This window comes from Eleutherodactylus coqui, chromosome 1 (assembly GCF_035609145.1).
Source record: "Eleutherodactylus coqui strain aEleCoq1 chromosome 1, aEleCoq1.hap1, whole genome shotgun sequence".
In the NCBI taxonomy this organism is placed as follows: Eukaryota; Metazoa; Chordata; class Amphibia; order Anura; family Eleutherodactylidae; genus Eleutherodactylus; species Eleutherodactylus coqui.
In genome coordinates this window covers 475379278-475402258 of record NC_089837.1, presented here as the reverse complement: position 1 = coordinate 475402258, position 22981 = coordinate 475379278, and the positions used below count along the sequence as shown (strand labels likewise).

Sequence of the window (22981 nt, the reverse complement as noted above, 5' to 3'; positions counted from 1 at the left end):
CTCCTATGCGAATTATTTGTCTCCATGGTAACAGACTACAAATAAACCTTGAGCAGTCTGATGCAGTCTTGCTTGCCTCCATCTATCCCTTAATTGGTGCTATCCTAGTACATGTACTGTATATTAGCAAGAAGTAGAGGACGATGGACTTTAGCAGTGTTTCTCAACCCAATGACTTTTCCAGGCAGTGCTCGGTGGAATACCCTGGGGTCAGGGTCAGCTGCTCTGACCTCTGTGTAGTGGCCGATGCTTGTGATTGCAGGTACAGTTCTCATTGAAATCAATGGGAGCTCACCTGCAATAATGAGCACGACAACTACACAGAGGCCAGAGCAGCTCTTCCGCCCCGACCCCAGAGTATTCTGGTGAGCTGGGTCCACACGGGGCAGGTTTGCCATAGAATTTTCATGCCGATCCTCTGCACAGAAATTCTACGGTAGCAGCAAAGTGGATAGGATTTTGAAAATCTCATCCCCAAGTTGAAGAAAACAGCACAAAACCAATGCGGAAATTGACACGTGGTGCGGAATTTAATTCCACAGCGTGTCAATTTTTTCACTGTTTCTGCTGCAGAATTCAACTCTTCTTCATGAGGGGGTGAATTCTACACAAAAATATGCCATAAAACCCACACCAAATGATACATGTTTTGAGACAGACTTTCCGCTGCTGATCTGATGCAGAAGGTTTGCTGCGGACATTCAGCCTCATGTGGACCCAGCCTTAGGCCTCCTTCCCACGAACGGATTTACGCCGCGTAAATTCGCGGCAAAAATCCGCTGCGTTGCCCCCTGCTATTAGGTTCTATTGAACCTAATAGCACAATGCTCACGATGCGGAATTCCACAGCGGAATTTCGCACCATGAAATCTCCCGTCCTCACCCGCAGCATGCTCTATTTGCCGCGGGTGTACGCGCTGACGGCTTCCATTGCAGTCAATGGAAGCCGTCCGTTCATGCTATCTCCCGCTCTCTACGTCACATGACGCGACGGCGGTGGGCGGGGAAGCGTCTTCACGCTATCTTCCGCTGGTAAGTATGGGGTCTCTGGGGGGCGCCGTGACGGGCTTCACTGCAGAATATTCCGCAGCGGAGCCCGTCACGCTCGTGTGAAGCCGGCCTTATGGTATGTTTACACATAGAGAAAATGCTGCAGACTTTCCACAGCGGAACATTCCGTGACAAAATCCGCATCATTTCTGCAAAAGGCACAGAGTCAAAATACACACCACTTACTTGTGTACCCAAAAACTCTACTGTCAAAGCTATATATACTCGCATAATTATCATATAGGTGTAAGACATACTCGTATGTATTTCATGTGATTGTCAGGAGGTCATCTACAATTTTTCATTGCTTTACTTAACCATTGTGTTGGTATTCCTGTGTCATTTCTGCTCATACGTCGTATAGCCGAGACCTGATGAAGAGCCGACTAGCTCTTCTTTACTAACATTGAAATCTGAATGATGATGATTTCATTGCTATAAACAAAGTTATAAATTAGTAAAAATGTATGGAGGGTGACTTTTTCCTTACCTTGTATTGGGAGGAAACAGTGTGGGGTCAATGGGATATTGAGAAGACTGCATTAAGGGTGGTAATGCAATATTGTGTCTAGAATATAAATATATAACAGTTAATATCAAGATAGGTACATGGACAGACAGACCGAACGAACTCTGAATTCTTGAACTTCCCCATCCTCATAAAAAGCATTCCCTAAAACTGACTTCTTCCAAAAATTCTTCTAAATTTTTAATTAAAACCAGTGGCAAATCAAAGTGGAGTATTATGGCCACTACTCAGGGCCGATGCCAGCTCATACCTCCTCGTACTGTTGCTCATAGTCAGTGCAATGCCCCTCCTGTCTAATGTGGCAGATGCCACATCTCTCCTCCCAACTATAACTACTTCCCACAGGGTAGCGAGCATCTGGTCCATCTCTCCAGTCCCTGCCAATCTGGATAGGTTCCAGTCATTTTACAGTCTGATCTTGTTTTTTGACCTGTGTGCTAATTGGCTTCCCTGGTTTCTCCGCTCCTGTCTTTGGCTAGTTTATTGACCAGGATTCTCATGTCTGTTGCCTGCCGTTCTAGGGATCCTCAGATCTAGCCCTAAGTAAAATCAGTTTAGAGGTACAGCAGATCCATGTCCACTGTGTGAAACAGAGGAAAAGTATAAGGGATCTAAGCTTGGTTTTGGTTTGTCAGAAAACTCCCCTACTGAACAGTATTTCCCTTTTTTGTTTTTAATTGCAACTCTACATTTCATGAAGTACATTACGTTCACATGAGATAATTCCACAAGAGCATAAACCATGGGAAGAAAGCAATAAAACAATTCCCAAAGTAACATGCTGCAATTTTTAGCAAAAATTAAATGTTAGAACTCTAGAATGGTAAAGGTGGAAGGGACCTCCAGGGTCATCGGGTCCAACCCCCTGCTCAGTGCAGGATTCACTAAGTCATCCCAGACAGATGTCTGTCTAGTAGAGATGAGCGAGCACCAAAATGCTCGGGTGCTCGTTACTCGGGACGAAATTTTCGCGATGCTCGAGAATTCGTTTCGAGTAACGAACCCTATTGAAGTCAATGGGCGACCCAAGCATTTTTGTATTTCGCCGATGCTCGCTAAGGTTTCCATTTGTGAAAATGTGGGCAATTCAAGAAAGTGATGGGAACGACACAGAAACGGATAGGGCAGGTGAGGGGCTACATGTTGGGCTGCATCTCAAGTTCCCAGGTCCTGCTATTAAAAGGGGTTGTCCCGCGCCGAAACGGGGTTTTTTTTTTTTTGAATAGCCCCCCCGTTCGGCGCGAGACAAACCCGATGCAGACGTTTAAAAAAAGAAACGGATAGTACTTACCCGAATTCCCGCGCTTCGGTGACTACTTACTTACCTTGTGAAGATGGCCGCCGGGATCTACACCCTCGGTGCACCGCAGGTCTTCTGTGCGGTCCATTGCCGATTCCAGCCTCCTGATTGGCTGGAATCAGCACACGTGACGGGGCGGAGCTACGAGGAGCCGCTCTCCGGCACGAGCGGCCCCATTCAGAAGGGAGAAGACCGGACTGCGCAAGCGCGTCTAATCGGGCGATTAGACGCTGAAAATTAGACGGCACCATGGAGACGGGGACGCCAGCAACGGAACAGATAAGTGAATAACTTCTGTATGGCTCATAATTAATGCACAATGTACATTACAAAGTGCATTAATATGGCCATACAGAAGTGTATACCCCAACTTTGTTTCGCGGGACAACCCCTTTAAGCCACAATAGCGGCAAGAGTGGCCCCCCCCTCCCAACAATTTTTACTTCTGAAAAGCCCTCATTAGCATGGCATACCTTAGCTAAGCACCACACTACCTCCAACAAAGCACAATCACTGCCTGCATGACACTCCGCTGCCACTTCTCCTGGGTTACATGCTGCCCAACCCCCCCACCCCCCGGCACGACGCAGTGTCCACAGCGCACACCAAAGTGTCCTTGCGCAGCCTTCAGCTGCCCTCATGCCACATCACCCTCATGTCTATTTATAAGTGCGTCTGCCATGAGGAGGAACCGCAGGCACACACTGCAGAGGGTTGGCACGGCTAGGCAGCGACCCTCTTTAAAAGGGGCAGGGCGATAGCCCACAATGCTGTACAGAAGCAATGAGAAATCCAATCCTGTGCCACCTCCATCTGGAGCTGCACACGTGGGCATAGCAATGGGGAACCTATGTGCCACACACTATTCATTCTGTCAAGGTGTCTGCATGCCCGAGTCAGACCGCGGTTTCTTATAAATAGTCACAGGCAGGTACAACTCCGCAATGGGAATTCCGTGTGCACCCACAGCATGGGTGGCTCCCTGGAACCCACCGGCTGTACATAAATGTATCCCATTGCAGTGCTCTGGACAGCAGAGCTAACGTTAGATTAAATGCAGGTGGTCTTCGGCCCACACTGCATGCCCCAGTCAGACTGGGGTTCTTTATAAGCAGACACATTCAGTTACAACTCCGTGTGGACCGACAGCATGGATGGATGCCAGGAAGCCACTGACGGCACATAAATATATCCCATTGCATTGCCCAGTACAGCTGAGGTAATGTCATGTTTAATGCAGGTGGGCTTCGGCCCACACTGCATGCCCCAGTCAGACTGGGGTTCTTTAGAAGTGGACACATGCAGTTACAACTCCGTGTGGACCGACAGCATGGGTGGCTCCCTGGAACCCACCGGCGGTACATAAATATATCCCATTGCAGTGCCCAGCACAGCTGATGTAACGTCAGCTTTAATGCAGGTGGGCAAAAAATTAATTGGATTACACTGTAGGCGAGGGCCCCAAAAAATTGGTGTACCAACAGTACTAATGTACCTCAGAAAAATTGCCCATGCCCAACCAAGAGGGCAGGTGAAACCCATTAATCGCTTTGGTTAATGTGGCTTAATTTGTAACTAGGCCTGGAGGCAGCCCAGTTAAAATAAAAATTGGTTCAGGCGCAAGTTTCAACGCTTTAATGAGCATTGAGACGTATAAAAATTGTTTACAAAAATTAAATGACTGAGCCTTGTGGGCCTAAGAAAAATTGCCCGTTCGGCGTGATTACGTGAGGTTTCAGGAGGAGGAGCAGGAGGAGGAGGTTGAATATAATAAACAGATTGATGAAGCTAAAAGGTCCCCGTTTTTGATGGTGATAGAGAACGATGCTTCCATCCGCGGGTGCAGCCTACGTATTGTTTAGGTATCGCTGCTGTCCGCTGGTGGAGAAGAAAAGTCTGGGGAAATCCAGGCTTTGTTCATCTTTATGAGTGTAAGCCTGTCGGCACTGTCGGTTGAGAGGCGGGTACGCTTATCTGTGATGATTCCCCCAGCCACACTAAACACCCTCTCTGACAAGACGCTAGCCGCAGGACAAGCAAGCACCTCCAGGGCATACAGCGTGAGTTCAGGCCACGTGTCCAGCTTCGACACCCAGTAGTTGTAGGGGGCTGAGGCGTCACAGAGGATGGTCGTGCGATCGGCTACGTACTCCCTCACCATCCTTTTACAGTGCTCCCGCCGACTCAGCCTTGACTGGGGAGCGGTGACACAGTCTTGATGGGGAGCCAGAAAGCTGTCAAAGGCCTTAGAGAGTGTTCCCCTGCCTGTGCTGTACATGCTGCCTGATCTCCGCGCCTCCCCTGCTACCTGGCCCTCGGAACTGCGCCTTCTGCCACTAGCGCTGTCGGATTGGGAATTTTACCATCAGCTTGTCCACCAGGGTCCTGTGGTATAGCATCACTCTCAAACCCCTTTCCTCTTCGGGTATGAGAATGGAAAGGTTCTCCTTATACCGTGGGTCGAGCAGTGTGTACACCCAGTAATCCGTAGTGGCCAGAATGCGTGTAACGCGAGGGTCACGAGAAAGGCATCCTAACATGAAGTCAGCCATGTGTGCCAGGGTACCTGTACGCAACACATGGCTGTCCTCACTAGGAAGATCACTTTCAGGATCCTCCTCCTCCTCCTCCTCAGGCCATACACGCTGAAAGGATGACAGCCAAGCAGCATGGGTACCCTCAGCAGTGGGCCAAGCTGTCTCTTCCCCCTCCTCCTCATGCTCCTCTACCTCCTCCTCCTCCTCCTCAACGCGCTGAGATATAGACAGGAGGGTGCTCTGACTATCCAGCGACATACTGTCTTCCGCCGCCACCGTTTCCGAGCGCAAAGCGTCTGCCTTTATGCTTTGCAGGGAACTTCTCAAGAGGCATAGCAGAGGAATGGTGACGCTAATGATTGCAGCATCGCTGCTCCCCATCTGGGTAGACTCCTCAAAGTTTCCAAGGACCTGGCAGGTGTTTGCCAACCAGGCCCACTCTTCTGTAAAGAATTGAGGAGGCTGACTCCCACTGCGCCGCCCATGTTGGAGTTGGTATTCCACTATAGCTCTACGCTGCTCATAGAGCCTGGCCAACATGTGGAGCGTAGAGTTCCACCGTGTGGGCACGTCGCACAGCATTCGGTGCACTGGCAGATTAAACCGATGTTGCAGGGTGGCAGCGTCCTTGTGGGAGTTGCGGAAATGTGCGCAGAGCCGGCACACCTTTCCGAGCAGGTCTGACAAGCATGGGTAGCTTTTCAGAAAGCGCTGAACCACCAAATTAAAGACGTGGGCCAGGCATGGCACGTGCGTGAGGCTGCCGAGCTGCAGAGCCGCCACCAGGTTACGGCCGTTGTCACACACGACCATGCCCGGTTGGAGGCTCAGCGGCGCAATCCAGCGGTCGGTCTGCTCTGTCAGACCCTGCAGCAGTTCGTGGGCCGTGTGCCTCTTCTCTCCTAAGCTGAGAAGCTTCAGCACGGCCTGCTGACGCTTGCCCACCGCTGTGCTGCCACGCCGCACGACACCGACTGCTGGCGACGTGCTGCTGCTGACACATCTTAATTGCGAGACAGAGGTTGCGTAGGAGGAGGAGGAGGAGGGTGGTTTAGTGGAGGAAGCATACACCCCCGCAGACACCACCACCGAGCTGGGGCCCGCAATTCTGGGGGTGGGTAGGACGTGAGCGGTCCCAGGCTCTGACTCTGTCCCAGCCTCCACTAAATTCACCCAATGTGCCGTCAGGGAGATATAGTGGCCCTGCCCGCCTGTGCTTGTCCACGTGTCCGTTGTTAAGTGGACCTTGGCAGTAACCGTGTTGGTGAGGGCGCGTACAATGTTGCGGGAGACGTGGTCGTGCAGGGCTGGGACGGCACATCGGGAAAAGTAGTGGCGACTGGGAACCGAGTAGCGCGGGGCCGCCGCCGCCATCATGCTTTTGAAAGCCTCCGTTTCCACAAGCCTATACGGCAGCATCTCCAGGCTGATCAATTTGGCTATGTGCACGTTTAACGCTTGAGCGTGCGGGTGTGTGGCGGCGTACTTGCGCTTGCGCTCAAACACTTGCGCTAGCGACAGCTGGACGGTGCGCTGAGATACATTGGTGGATGGGGCCGAGGACAGCGGAGGTGAGGGTGTGGGTGCAGGCCAGGAGACGGTAGTGCCTGTGTCCTGAGAGGGGGGTTGGATCTCAGTGGCAGGTTGGTGCACAGGGGGAGAGGCAGTGGTGCAAACCGGAGGCGGTGAACGGCCTTCGTCCCACCTTGTGGGGTGCTTGGCCATCATATGTCTGCGCATGCTGGTGGTGGTGAGGCTGGTGGTGGTGGCTCCCCGGCTGATCTTGGCGCGACAAAGGTTGCACACCACTGTTCGTCGGTTGTCTGCACTCTCAGCGAAAAACTGCCAGACCTTTGAGCACCTCGGCCTCTGCAGGGTGGCATGGCGCGAGGGGGCGCTTTGGGAAACAGTTGGTGGATTATTCGGTCTGGCCCTGCCTCTACCCCTGGCCACCGCACTGGCTCTTCCAACCTGCCCTGCTGCTGCACTTGCATCCCCCTCTGAAGACCTGTCCTCAGTAGGCTTAGCAAACCAGGTGGGGTCAGTCACCTCATCGTCCTGCTGCTCTTCCTCCGAATCCTCTGTCCGCTCCTCCCTCAGACTTACTCCAATTACTACTACCTGAGTGATAGACAACTGTGTCTCATCGTCATCGTCCTCCTCACCCACTGAAAACTCTTGAGACAGTTACCGGAAGTCCCCAGCCTCATCCCCTGGACCCCGGGAACTTTCCAAAGGTTGGGCATCGGTCACGACAAACTCCTCCGGTGGGAGAGGAACCATTGCTGGCCATTCTGGGCAGGGGCCTGGGAACAGTTCCTGGGAGTCTGCCTGCTCCTCAGAATGTGTCATTGTAATGTAGTGAGGAGGCTGGGAGGAAGGAGGAGCAGCAGCCAGAGGATTCAGAGTTGCAGCAGTGGACGGCGCAGAATTCTGGGTGGTCGATAGATTGCTGGATGCACTTTCTGCCATCCACGACAGGACCTGCTCACGCTGCTCATTTTCTAATAAAGGTCTACCGCGTGGACCCATTTATTTGTTAGATGAATGTGGGGATGCCAGAAACATGCCTTTCTCCTAATCCCGCAGCAGTTGGCTGCGATACACCTGGATCAGGAGCTCGGCCTGTGCCCACACCCTGACTTGGGCCTCCGCGTCCTCGCCCGCGTCCACGTCCTCTAGGCCTACCCCTACCCCTCAGCATGGTGTATTACCAGTAGTGCAGAAACAGAACGCTGTAATTAAATGTGCCGCTTATTGGCCTGTGGTTGGAGGCTGACTTCGCTTACGGAACGCACAGCAGAGCCAGGAAAGAATTTTGCGCAAGCCCGCTGTAACACTTAGCTGGCTGCGTATTAATTAGGACTACTACCCCCAGCAGAGACGCAGTACAGTCAGGACGGTCACAGGCAGCCCAAATATATTTTTCTGTCCCAAATTTTTTTGGAAAAGCCCACTGCCTATATAGACAGTATATGTCTTTCAGGTTTTTCACTGTCCCTGCCTCAGCACTACTGGCCCTATACTAGGTAAAATTACTGCAGTGCAGACTGTTTCCCTCTGGACAGGATGACAGCAATGATGTAACGGGCAACGCAGAGCCAGGAAAGAATTTTGCGCAAGCCCGCTGTAACACTTAGCTGGCTGCGTATTAATTAGGACTACTACCCCCAGCAGAGACGCAGTACAGTCAGGACGGTCACAGGCAGCCCAAATTTATTTTTTTGTCCCAAATTTTTTTGGAAAAGCCCACTGCCTATATAGACAGTATATGTCTTTCACGTTTTTCACTGTCCCTGCCTCAGCACTACTGGCCCTATACTATGTAAAATTACTGCAGACTGTTTCACTCTGGACAGCATGACAGCAGTGATGTAAGAGGCAACGCAGGGCCAGGAAAGAATTTTGCGCAAGCCTGCTGTAACACTTAGCTGGCTGCGTATGAATTAGGACTACTACCCCCAGCAGAGACGCGGTACAGTCAGGACGGTCACAGGCAGCCCAAATAGATTTTTTTTCCCAAATTTTTTGGGAAAAGCCCACTGCCTATATAGACTGGATATGTCTTTCACTGTCCCTGCCTCACCACCACTACTGGCCGTGGACTATGTAAAATTACTGCAGGACACAATGCTCTGGACGCAATGCTCTGCACGGCCGATATACAAAAAAAAAAGGTGCAACACTGCAAAAAGCAGCCTCAACAGTGCTGCACATGGTCAGATGTGGCCCTAAGAAGGACCATTGGGGTTCTTGAAGCCTAAAATCACTCCTAACACTCTCCCTATAGCAGCTCCAGCATCAGCAGCACTTTCCCCGAGCTATGTCAGAATGCATCTGTGGCGAGCCGCGGGAGGGGCCGATTTATATACTCAGGTGACACCTGATCTCGCCAGCCACTCACTGCAGGGGGGTGGTATAGGGCTTGAACGTCGCAGGGGGAAGTTGTAATGCCTTCCCTGTCTTTCTATTGGCCAGAAAAGCGCGCTAACGTCTCAGAGAGGAAAGTGAAAGTAACTCGAACATCGCGTGGTACTCGTCTCGAGTAACGAGCATCTCGAACACGCTAATACTCGAACGAGTATCAAGCTCGGACGAGTACGTTCGCTCATCTCTACTGTCTAGCCTTTGTTTGAAGACTTCCATTGAAGGAGAACTCACCACCTCCCGTGGTAACCTGTTCCACTCATTGATCACCCTCACTGCTAATATCTAATCTGTGTCTCCTCCCTTTCAGTTTCATCCCATTGCTTCTAGTCTTTCCTTGTGCAAATGAGAATAGGGCTGATCCCTCTGCACTGTGACAGCCCTTCAGGTATTTGTAGACAGCTATTAAGTCTCTCAGCCTTCTTTTTTGCAAGTTTAACATTCCCAGATCCTTTAACCATTCCTCATAGGACATGATTTGCAGACCGCTCATTATCCTGGACTATTAAAGGCATTCTAAACCAAATAAAGTGCTTTGGTCATAAACAAAGAAAAAAATCCACTTTGTAGCATAAACCAGGCTTCTATTTTGCACTATTTTCCAGCTGTCTAAATGCAGCCAGCAATGTAAACATTGAATGCTTCGATTCTAGTTGCCATAACCTAATGAAAGCTATGAAATATATTTCCTATGTGAGTAGAATCTGTCCTCCACCTTGATATACTTGTATATAACTATACTGTTTCCCATGTGTCTCAGTTTCTAAATCTGTAGGAAATGCATACTAACGGCAGCTCTGGGATATATTATACATATATATACACACACACACACACACAACTGGTCAAAAGTCTTAGAACACCTACATTTTTCCAGTTATTTTTTTACATTAGCACAGTTCAAGTCCAGCAAATAACATAAAATGGTTTAAAGGTTTAAAAGTACGTTAAAAGCATAAAAGTATTGTGACATTTTAACCTGAAACGCTACAATAGTCAGAATTTTTGATTTTAATCAAAGGGCTTTTTTCAAAGAACGCATCAAGGATATCTGCTGCACAGAAAGCAAATTCTGCTTTGAAATTGGATGAAAACTATTCCTACAGGTGTCTCAACTTTTGTAGATTACTTTCAAACCCTCTGATTCTATATTACCAGTGTTGGAACAAACTGCATTACAATGCCCTCTAGGGCAGGATTTGGACAGTTTTGCTCTTCAGGACAGAGCACATTGCTATCATAGTGGCAAGAAAGAGGCTAAGATTGCAAAATATATTTTAAAAAAAGACTTGCCTGGGCCAAGCAGCACCTCATTTGGACTACTGAAGCTTGGAAGAAAGTGTTATGGACTGATGAATCAAAATTTGACAGCTTTGGTACATCACACAGGATTTTTGTGGATCATTAAATAGGTGAAAGATTGTTCTTGAGTGTGAGACACCAAGAAGGGGGGAGGAAGCATGATGGTCTGCAGCTCTTTTACTGGATTCAAGGTTGGCAACTTGCACAGTGACTGACACATGCACAAAAAAGGCTACCACAGCATTTTGATACATCATGCAAAATCCTCTGGTGTACGCCTAGTTGGTCAGGAGTTCATATTACAGCAAGAGAATGATCCAAAACATACTTCTAGGCTACATCAGAATAAGTTAAGAAAACAAGAAGAAGACGGCAGGCTTCAAAGAATGAAATAGCCTGCACAGTCTCCAGAGCTTGTTTGGGATGAATGGGACAGAAGGGTGAAAGCAAAGCAACCTACAAGTGCAGCACAGTTGTGGGAACTTCTGCAACAATGTTAGGTAGAAATTTACTGAACAATATCTGAATGTGATTATAGAAAGAATGTCTTGATTGTGTAAAGCTGTTGTATCAGCCAGAAGGGGCTACTTTGGAGACTTAAGAATGTAGATTTAATTTGGTGAAACCAAGTTAATTCATTATTTTTATTCACCTTAACTGGAAAAATGGAGGTGTTCTAAAATTTTTCCCCTGCAGGCTGTGGGTGCAATACACGGATAAAATATGAATAGGACCATAAGACAAAGTGGACCTACTTGGGTTACTACTGCTATATACATAGTCACAGGAAAAGCAGCAGTAGCTACCCTTATGTGCAGCAAAAAACGCCTGTCTGACTGAGCCCTGTTACTTGCGTTCGCAATCTGCATCTATTAGAACCAATGCTTTTTATATGCCCGATTTTTACCTGTGCACAAAAATGTGCAGCGGTAAGTATAAGGCAGAAGATTTTAAAAAGCAAATAAATGAGGCATTCCGCATTTTTGGGATGTGCAACCCCTGGATGCTGTGACACCGGTGGTCAATGGGGCCAGCGGCAGCAGCAGCAGCGGCCCCATTGACATACAGAGAAGATTGGGATCCTCTGCTACAGCTGTGACAGCTGTGACAGAGGATTTCTTCATCTCTGCGGGGAGTCCCCTTGTCACTGAACACTGACTCCACGCGGGGATGAAGAAATCCTCTGCCACAGCTGTGGCACAGGACCTCAATGCTATCCCATTGTATTCCATGGGAAAATCACTGCAGGGGCTGCCAGCATCTTACTGCTTTAATTAAAGCTGGCTGTAGCGCCGGCTCCGTTAAATTCAATGGGATAGCATTGCGTTCCTCTGCCACAGCTGTGGCCGAGGATTTCTTCATCTCCACGGGGAGTTCCCTGGTCACTTGACACTGTGACAATGCTGGCACAGTGTGCAGTGATAAGCGGACTCCCCGTGGAGATGAAGAAAACCTCGGCCACAGCTGTCACAGCTGTGGCAGAGGAGCGTGATCTTCTCTGTATGTCAATGGGGCTCCCGCCGGTGAAACCCCTCGATGTCACAGAATCCAGGGGTTGCACATCCAAGAAATCCCCTGCTGCAACTGTCACAGCTGCAGCAGGGGATAGCAGGCAGATGTAGCAAACTTTATCTTGAGTGTGGTAACTTTTTGCAACAAGTTATTTTAAGCCACTGAAAAGCTATTGATACCTTAACACAACAAAAACCACTGGAAAGCTCCAGAAAGGGCAAATCAACTGCGGCCTAGAACTTTCTATTAAAGCATTAAGGGCTTAAACACATGGGCGTGTTTTTGTCTCGTTATGCAGTCGTGAAATTCGCAGCCGCATAACGGAACAAAACCAAACCATTTATTTCAGTGGTTTCTTTCACTATGAGGATTCTCACACATTAATACTACGAGCAAGAAAAGATTGGACTTTTTGTTTCCAAGAGTGGCAAGCATATTAGCGCATATTAGTGTATGCGCCCATCTGTTTGAGCCCTGAAGTCTGAAGATAAGAATCTGTACATATCGAAGAAATTCAGAATTCACAAATAAGAGCAAAAATGTGTTTTTTACAGACCCGTATACATGCTGTGGGGTGCTTATATGCGAAATCGGACTTCCAACAGGTGAAGGATATGGGGGTGACCTTCAAAAATTATTAAAATAAGGCAATGTCGATTATTTCATCTTAAATCAGGTTTGTAATAATACATCGTAGGAAAAATAAACTTTTTAACATTTACATAATGCACTGAATTATAAGCTCAACCTCAGGCATGTAACCATATGTATAAACAGCATGTTGTATCATATGTGATAAGATGGAGTATTATCCCCCCTGAAGCCTTGTTTCTAGGTAAGAAAATGAAGATGACATATAATTAGAGATGAGCGAGCATACTTGCTAAGGACAATTACTCGATCGAGCATTATCCTTAGCGAGTACCTGCCCGCTCGGGTGCTGGCGGGGAGCGGCGGGGGAGACCGGTGGGGGGGGGGGGAGATCTCTCTTTCACTCTCCCCCGCCCCGCTCACTTCCGCAACTCACCGCTCACCCGCGCCGGCACCCGAATCTTTTCTTCCGAGCGGGCAGGTACTTGCTAAGGACAATGCTCGCTCGAGTAATTGTCCTTAGCGAGTATGCTCGCTCATCTCTACATATAATATATCAGTGCACAGACTGTGGCTCCATATAGATGTATTTAGAGCGCTGCACGTGCGGTTTTCAAGCCCGTTTTTCACACTTGTAAAAGTCACATATTGTTTCAATAGTAAAAATAGAAAAAATTGCATCGCACTCTCATGAAATTTGCATTTAAAATGCAAATTTTTTTTTTGCTCCCTTAGGAACTAATTGGGTAATTTCTGAACATAATCACTCAAAAATAGGACATATTGCAGTTCTTCGTTCTTGGACTCTGGGTCTGAGAGAAAAATCGCAAATGTAAATTAACCCATTTAAAATAATAGGTTCTTTTCACCTGTGACTTCTGTGCGTCTCGCTATGCGCAGAATTGCCCGTGTGAATACACCCTTAGGGCTTACACAGATGAGTGTATGCACTAGTACGCTTACCACTACATAGCGTATTAGCGCATGAAGCGGGGGTTTCTTTTTTTCCGGACCATTCAAGCGCTATTCCACACGAGTCTGAAAAATAATTACTAAATACAATCTACTTTTTCACAGTAGTTTTGCTGTTGATGAGAGAATGCAAAATAGTGTTTTTACACTTTTGGACTTTTTTTCTGCTGGTAAATTTCCCTTTTCTCTTTTAACTCTTAATAATTGAATAGTTGAGAGCGGCCTCAGCCAATCAGAAGAAGCTCTTTCCGCAGGTGGGGATTTTAATTCCCCGGCTGCTGAAAGAACTTCAGTGCAGAGTCGGGGACAGCGGCTGAAGAAAGGTATGATTTTTATTTTTTTACACCAGTTTGGGTTGTTTTTCTGGGAAGGGTTTACATATATGGCTACTTTTCTACAGTATTATGTGTACCCATATGCATTTTTTATCATCAGCTCATTTTTAGTATACAGTTCCTACAATTCTTCTAAAGATACTTGTACAAAAAGAGTTTCACTCACGTATATGATAGAGTTCTGCTTGTTAACGGTTGTTGGATATCAATTCCCTCCATAGGGACCGAGTCACTGCTTGATTTCTGACTGCCCTCAGGATCATCCCTGCGAAGAAGAAGAAAAGTCCTCTAAATGGGATATATATATATGTAAAATTTGGACGCTAATTCTTTTGCGCATAGAATTGAATAATCGAGTTGGGACCCATTAGCTTTTCCTACTTATGACATAACCAATGCTCGTGCCAAATTTCCCGTTTCTATGACACCGGAAAGTGAGAAAATTACATTCCACACGTAAAATTTCGACGCCAATTCTTTTGCGCTAGAATTGAATAATCGAGTTGGGACCCATTCGCTTTTCCTATTTATGACATAATCAATGCTCGTGCCAAATTTCCCGTTTCTATGACACCGGAAAGTGAGAAAATTAGATTCCGTACGTAAAATTTGGGCGCTAATTCTTTTGTGCATAGAATTGAATAATCGAGTTGGGACCCATTAGCTTTTCCTTTTTATGACATAATCAATGCTCCTGCCAAATTTCACGTTTCTATGACATTGGGAAGTGAGAGATTTAGATTATGTACGTAAAATTTTGACGCCAATTCTTTTGCGCATAGAATTGAACAATCGAGTTGGGACCTATTAACTTTTTCTTTTTATGACATAATCAATGCTCCTGCCAAATTTCCCGTTTCTATGACATTGGGAAGTGAGTGATTTAGATTATGTACGTTAAATTTCGACGCCAATTCTTTTGCGCTAGAATTGAATAATCGAGTTGGGACCCAATTTCTTTTCCTATTTTGGAGATAATCTATGCTTGCGCCAAATTTCATGTTTCTACGACATCGGGAAGTTGGAGAACTTTTGGCGAGTCAGTCAGTCAGTGAGTGAGTGAGTGAGTGAGTGAGGGCTTTCAGCTTTATATATATAGATGTGTGTGTGTGTATATATATATCGATTATTCAATTCTATGTACAAAAGAATTAGCGTCCAAATTTTACGTACGGAATCTAATTTTCTCACTTTCCGGTGTCATAGAAACGGGAAATTTGGCACGAGCATTGATTATGTCATAAATAGGAAAAGCGAATGGGTCCCAACTCGATTATTCAATTCTAGCGCAAAAGAATTGGCGTCGAAATTTTACGTGTGGAATGTAATTTTCTCACTTTCCGGTATATATATATACACACACACACACACATCTATATATATAAAGCTGAAAGCCCTCACTCACTCACTCACTGACTGACTCGCCAAAAGTTCTCCAACTTCCCGATGTCGTAGAAACATGAAATTTGGCGCAAGCATAGATTATCTCCAAAATAGGAAAAGAAATTGGGTCCCAACTCGATTATTCAATTCTAGCGCAAAAGAATTGGCGTCGAAATTTAACGTACATAATCTAAATCACTCACTTCCCAATGTCATAGAAACGGGAAATTTGGCAGGAGCATTGATTATGTCATAAAAAGGAAAAGTTAATAGGTCCCAACTCGATTGTTCAATTCTATGCGCAAAAGAATTGGCGTCAAAATTTTACGTACACAATCTAAATCTCTCACTTCCCAATGTCATAGAAACGTGAAATTTGGCAGGAGCATTGATTATGTCATAAAAAGGAAAAGCTAATGGGTCCCAACTCGATTATTCAATTCTATGCACAAAAGAATTAGCGTCCAAATTTTACGTACGGAATCTAATTTTCTCACTTTCCGGTGTCATAGAAACGGGAAATTTGGCACGAGCATTGATTATGTCATAAATAGGAAAAGCGAATGGGTCCCAACTCGATTATTCAATTCTAGTGCAAAAGAATTGGCGTCGAAATTTTACGTGTGGAATGTAATTTTCTCACTTTCCGGTGTCATAGAAACTGGAAATTTGGCACGAGCATTGGTTATGTCATAAGTAGGAAAAGCTAATGGGTCCCAACTCGATTATTCAATTCTATGCGCAAAAGAATTAGCGTCCAAATTTTACGTACGGAATCTAATTTTCTCACTTTCTGGTGTCATAGAAACACGAATTTGGCACGAGCATTGATTATGTCATAAATAGGAAAAGTTAATAGGTCCCAACTCCATTATTCAATTCTAGCGCAAAAGAATTGGCGTCGAAATTTTACGTGCGGAATGTAATTTCTTTACTTTCCAGTGTCATAGAAACAGGAAATTTGGCACAAGCATTGATTATGTCATAAATAGGAAAAGCTAATGGGTCCCAACTCGATTATTCAATTCTATGCGCAAAAGAATTAGCGTCCAAATTTTACGTACGGAATCTAATTTTCTCACTTTCCGGTGTCATAGAAACGGGAAATTTGGCACGAGCATTGATTATGTCATAAATAGGAAAAGCTAATGGGTCTCAACTCGATTATTCAATTCTATGCACAAAAGAATTAGCGTCCAAATTTTACGCGCGGAATGTAATTTTCTCACTTTCCGGTGTCATAGAAACGGGAAATTTGGCACGAGCATTGATTATGTCATAAATAGGAAAAGCGAATGGGTACCAACTCGATTATTCAATTCTATGCGCAAAAGAATTAGCATCCAAATTTTACGTGCGGAATGTAATTTTCTCACTTTCCGGTGTCATAGAAACGGGAAATTTGGCACGAGCATTGATTATGTCATAAATAGGAAAAGTGAATGGGTCCCAACTCCATTATTCAATTCTATGCGCAAAAGAATTAGCGTCCAAATTTTACGTGCGGTATGTAATTTTCTCACTTTCCGGTGTCATAGAAACGGGAAATTTGGCACGAGCATTGATTATGTCATAAATAGGAAAAGCTAATGGGTCCCAACTCCATTAATCAATTCTATGCGCAAAAGAATTAGCGTCCAAATTTTACGTACATAATCCAAATCTCTCACTTCCCAATGTCATAGAAACATGAAATTTGGCACAAGCATTGATTGTGTCATAAATATGAAAAGTTAATAGGTCCCAACTCGATTATTCAATTCTAAGCGCAAAAGAATTAGTGTCCAAATTTTATGTACGTAATCTAATTCTCTCACTTCCTGATGTCATTTTATATGAAGGAAAAATCGCATGGTCACCTCCACGTGGTGTTTCCTGGGTAACGCAGAGAACTATGCAAAATGGTAAACATATGTTTTTCCTCAGTATCTCTAAAGCAACCACGACTTCATAAGATTTTCCGTGTGAACACCAGATAAACACCAGTACCAAATTAACTCGGGCGAAGCCGGGTATATCAGCTAGTACATACATACATACATACATACATACATACATACATATACATAACTTATTGATTTCACATAGGAATCTAGTATTTATATGCAGCTCCAAGTACAAGGTAACACAAAACTACATAGCGAGCAGAAGCATAGTATAGCTCTATGCAGTTTTCCTCTATTCGGAATAGACATGTAAGAAGGTAAAGCTTCAAGGGATTTCAGGACAAAAACTATTGATGAGATGACCTATTGAAAGGATAAGGCCGCTTTCATGCGACCGAGAAAAGCACGCGATTATGAACCCCAATCTTTTGAGTGGGGTCATATACATGAGCGATGTCCTACCTTTTTGCTTTCTGCGGAACACATCGCCCATTGATTTCAATGGAGCCTTTAATGTTTTGCATGGCTCTAACATGCCGTGCCATGTGCATACGAGAGTGATGCGAGGTTTCCCATTGTAATTCCCATTGGAAACACTTTCGATCCTCGTGGAACCGTCATGAAAAGAAATTTCTTCCCCCAAGCTGGGCGTTCAAACTCCACGCCATAGTGCAGAAGTTTGAGAACAACTGCGGAAAGTTAGGTCCTACCCTATTGGGTCCTATCTTTTCTCACCCGTACAATTAACAGGCGAGAATCCCTTGAAAACAAGGGGGCGAGGCATTCCAAGGGAACGCCCAAAGGTAGAATATGCACAGCCGTAGAGAACAGTTTGCTGTATGTTGTGGATATCCGCGGTAAAATAGAACATGCTGCGATTTATTTTCTGTTAATGTGATCAGAACTGCGTAATCAATGCATTTGATTACCGTGAATCATACGCTCACGGAATCCGCAGTTCAAATCCGGTCATGTGAGACCAGACTAAGGCTAATTTCACATGGGCGAGCGTGATATCAGGTCGTGAAACTCAGGCCGATATCGTGTGTGGGAACGTACGATGTACCCGTGGATGTGAGGCGTAAAGACGTCTCCCATCACTTCAATACAATTAAGTTCCTCCATCCCCTTTTGCTTTTGTGCTGGTTTTACCATAATTTACTTGTCCTCTGAGCTAAACAATGATAATACCGGAGTCACTGGATCCAGCCCACCGGACCCAACCGCCCTACAGATCCCAGTAACTATGGTGGGTCCATCCGGCTTCCAACATGTCATACGAAATTTGCGCTAATTTTGAGCTGGGATGTCATGTCAGATCAGCATCAGCGGCTCGGAGATGTGATCATGGCATTCATTACAAGCCAAGCATTAGATGAAGCCATGTTGTGTACCAACATAGTACTATGGTAATATACAGAAGAGAAAATCATTTCCTGTATTAGACGTGCGGATAACCTCTTAAAACACTTACCCTACAACCTTCACTACAATAGTAGTTCTCTTATATCCATTCGGACTGCTTCCAATATCTGAGGGATTGAAAATTAGAGGAAAAATGATGCAACATAAAATATTCTACTTTAGCAAATACATGATATATGGTATGTTTAACCCCTTCTCGACCGCCCCACGTAAATATATGGTAGCCAACCTTGTTCCAGTTTGCCGTATATTTACGGTATTGCTTTTCACAGCCATCGCTGACTTCCAGCTTCACGGTTGTTCTAGCTATGGCTGTAGCTATCAGCCTCTGATCTGGGTGCCAACATTGGGACCTGATTGGTTTCATGGCACCTGGATCAGAGGCTGGGGGTTTAATCCAGGAATGTCGCAACGCAGGAGCAATCAGCTGCCACAGTAACTTTGGTCATGTTGATTTTAGCGAGAACTGCCCCTGCAATTATCAGTGCTGACCACTACATAAGAATCAGAGTAACTTGCTTCTGCTATGTACCCTGTGTGTTTTGCCGGTGGTAGTGGATGCCAGTACAGCTGATCGGTCAGGGTCCGGAGTGGTGGATGCCAGCCGATTGATGACCTATCCTGAAGATAGGTCATCAATAAAAATTGCCTTGAAGACCCCTGTAAATGTGTATTTATACATTCATATTGGAAATTCATCGAAACATACTGAAGCGGGAACTCACTTCTATAGTATTTCTCAAAGACTTCATCTTTGCTCCCCTTTTTGTACAGATATGTACAAATCTTCAAATCTTTCACCCGATCACCTAAAGACAGGATCTGAAGATCTTTGGCACCAAATGGTTGAATATTTTGGATCTGGCCAGAACCTGAAATACAAACAAGAAAAGATTATACAAATGTAGCACATAAATGTATGTAAGGCTGAAAAAAGGCATACTGTGTCCATCCAGTTCAGCCAATTACCCACCAATGTTGATCCAGAGGAAGACAAAAATACTAAGTCAGGGCTCCCACCCACTGGCGTTTTTTTCTCCACTGTGCTGCGAGAGTAAGTGAAAACTCTCGCAGAGCAGTGCGAGAAAATCGATGGGATATCGCTGCAACATCGGCAGTCTTTTCAATGGGGCCAGCGGCAGCAGCGCTAGCCCCATTGAAAAGATATGGAGAACGCCACAGCTGTGACAGCTGTGGCAGGAGCTTCCTTCATCCCCGCGGGGATGAAGGAATCCTCCGTCACAGCTGTTACAGCTGTCACAGCTAAGCCCGCGGCATGCTATCCCATTGCTTTCAATAGGATCGGCACTGCTGCCGATCCCATTGAATGCAGTGGTTTCTGACAAGCCCCGCAAAATGATTATCGGAGAAGGGCTTGAAATATAAGCCCTTACCCGATAATCAGCAAAAAGTGGTTAAAAAAATAATAAAAAAGTTACTCACCACTCCTGCTGTCAGCGGCGTCCTCCGGCTGGCTCCCCGGCACTGCTACTGAGCTCTTTCAGCAGATGGGGATTTAAAAATCCCCGCCTCCTGAAAGGGCTGTGCGGATTGGCTGAGGGCTCAGCCAATAGCAGCTAGTGCTTAGCTATTGGCTGAGCGCTCATTCATGAATGAATAGCTAAGAGCTATCTGTCATTGGCTGAGCGCTCAGCCAATAGCTAAGCAGTAGCTGCTATTGGCTGAGCCCTCAGCCAATCTGCACAGCCCTTTCATGTGTAAGGTTTTACACCTGGTGTGCATGTGCAAAAGATGGCGTCAGGTCCTGCAAGGACCAGAACGCTGTGGGAAATCGTAGAGGATGGAGGGGAGTACTCTCAGCTCACCTCATAGATCTAATCCATGAGGGGAGCTGAAACTTTTTTTTTTACCTTCTATTTACCTTCATTTGATCGCCGTTACTCATTGGATAACGGTGATTGCATGACCAGGGGTCACATATTGTGGCCCCCCATGACAGCTCCAGGTTGTCACTTACCTTCAGCTGCCGACAGCAGGGAGCTGTCGCGTCCACGACCCCCGTGGCTTTAATCCTCAGGGTTAGCGTGTTTTTATGGCCCTGAGGATTAAAGCCCACAAAACCAGGACATAAAAGTCACTAAGGGGTTAATTATGGGCATCAAACAATTGAAAGCAGCCGTAAAGAACAGAGAAGCATGGAGAGGATCGGTCTACAGAGTATCCAAGAGCCAAACACAACTAAACGGATAAAATTGGAATTAGTTATCTAAAATGTCTTACAAGTATGTCATTGTTTTATTTTTTACAAATTTATAAATTGCGCAGTTATCTAAATACATTATTTATTATATACATTGTGATACAAATGTTATTTACCATCCTCTCCTCGAATAACATGTGCGATTGTGATGCCACCAATCTCCGAGTCACTAAACCGCAACAAGAATGTACCACTTGGCTCACCGCTGAGAAGCTTGTGTACGTACTGCTTGCTGACAAATCCCATTATTAAACTAGGATAAAAAGAAATGACTCTATATGATACTCATACACAGAGACTAACATCATATCAATCACTTATTTTCTGCAATTCTAGAGTTAATAAAAGTTACTGATCTACATGGAGTGAATTCTTCATTTCATATACAGGGTCCAGTCCAGCACTATATCTCAATACTGGTGTCTTATATTGAAATAACAATAAAGTACTTGAATAGGAAGTCATGGATGCGCTATATGAATGGTTTACTAGGGCAATAACTCAAAATTGAAATCTATATTCTGGGGCCCCCAAGAGCCCATGTGCCATACCATTGTGTAGTGCATCCATTCTTAGTGTAATGCATCCATTCTTAGTGTAGTGCATCCATTGCTTTCCAATTCAAGTACTCTATTGTTACTTCAAATAGGACACCAGTATTCAGATATGCACTGGATCTGTCTTTTTGACTACTACACCCCTTATAAATAGCATGAGCCTCTTCAAGATTCCACCATTTCTTGGTCATTGTAACTACAACAGTGTTCCCTCTTTATTGTAGATATGATACATTTGCTAGCCTATAAGTAGGCTACCACTCTGATTGTTGGGTGTTTAATATTAAAGGGGTTGCCTCTGTAAATAAAATGTGATAAGGTTCAATACAGTAATTTCAGAAATATGTTATCACGTATCAGCAACTACTTTTGATAAGGAAAGATACTGTATATCATCCTAAAGTACATCGGTAAACCTCTATCATTAAATAATCGACCTGTTTTTTTTGCAATGTTTCTTACCCATTTGACCAGTACTCTTTTAAATGCTTTTTGGTGAGGTCCACAACACCATCAAACCACTGCCAAAATGTAAAGTTTCTTTCCCGAAGTGGTTCCTGAAATTAAGAAGAAACTTCTGTTCAAACCAATTTCCCAGGTCAGCAGAGATGGGCCAAGCTTTTATGTTGCCTGTGGTGAAGTGTGAAATGGCCCCACCTGCAAAAAAAAAGTTAGTGGCCCCAGTAATAATAATGCCCCTAATTGTGGCCTCAATATTCATAGTGACCCTGTTAGTGGCCCCAGTAGTAATAATACCCCCATAGTGGCCACAGTAGTAGTAGTGTCCCCCCATAGCAGCACCAGTAGTATAAGTAACCCTCATAGTGGCCCCAATGGTTATAGTGCCCCATAGTAGAAATCCAACCGGGTAGCAACCCCACAAGCATTTCAATCACTCCAGGTGTAGCTCCGGTTGCCGCTGTTGTACTCAGTCTGTGACCCCTGATCTTTCCCCAGTGTCTGCTCTGCCATGTAGGAACGCAGACACCAGGAGGAGAGGTCAGGGGCACAGACTAGCAGCGGCACGTGGAGCTTCACACCCAGTAAGTAAAATGCTTGTTGAGTTGCTGCCTGGCGCGCTCGCAGCTGGCAATTATTTTTTACTGGACATTAATATAGCCAGTAAAAAAATGAATACTGGCAGCGCTGGTGACATACCGGCAGGGCTGGCAACCTGCCGCCACCACTCTGAGGTCCTGCAGTCTGAGATCGCCTCATTGTAGGGGTGTCTAAGCATATATGTACAATCTAAAGAAGCATGCGCCAATGTTTTTTATTATGTTATTCCACACGTGGAGACTTAATACAGAAGTATAATCCGAAGCTTCTATGCCCAATTCAAATCTGTGCCAAGCCCTTGCCTATCATGAGCCATTAACAAGTCTGGTGATGTCTTATGTATCAGGGGGTACGTTTAGCCTGCACAGACACCAGGACCCGAGTGCAACTGCTAG

General features: G+C 45.6%; 1 protein-coding gene across 2 annotated transcripts in view; it reads right to left on the bottom strand.

The window, feature by feature from the left end:
* The window catches only part of STAT6 (signal transducer and activator of transcription 6), a 154130-nt gene that overhangs the window by 5459 nt on the left and 125690 nt on the right, over window positions 1-22981 (bottom strand). For both annotated transcript variants that reach the window (XM_066584448.1, XM_066584449.1), the window contains 7 exons: window positions 21990-22084; window positions 21087-21223; window positions 19475-19621; window positions 18799-18856; window positions 14222-14320; window positions 12714-12782; window positions 1541-1618 (listed from right to left, as the gene is read on the bottom strand). In XM_066584448.1, coding sequence (XP_066440545.1) covers window positions 1541-1618; window positions 12714-12782; window positions 14222-14320; window positions 18799-18856; window positions 19475-19621; window positions 21087-21223; window positions 21990-22084 — 683 coding nt within the window. The remainder of the gene's footprint in view (window positions 1-1540; window positions 1619-12713; window positions 12783-14221; window positions 14321-18798; window positions 18857-19474; window positions 19622-21086; window positions 21224-21989; window positions 22085-22981) is intronic.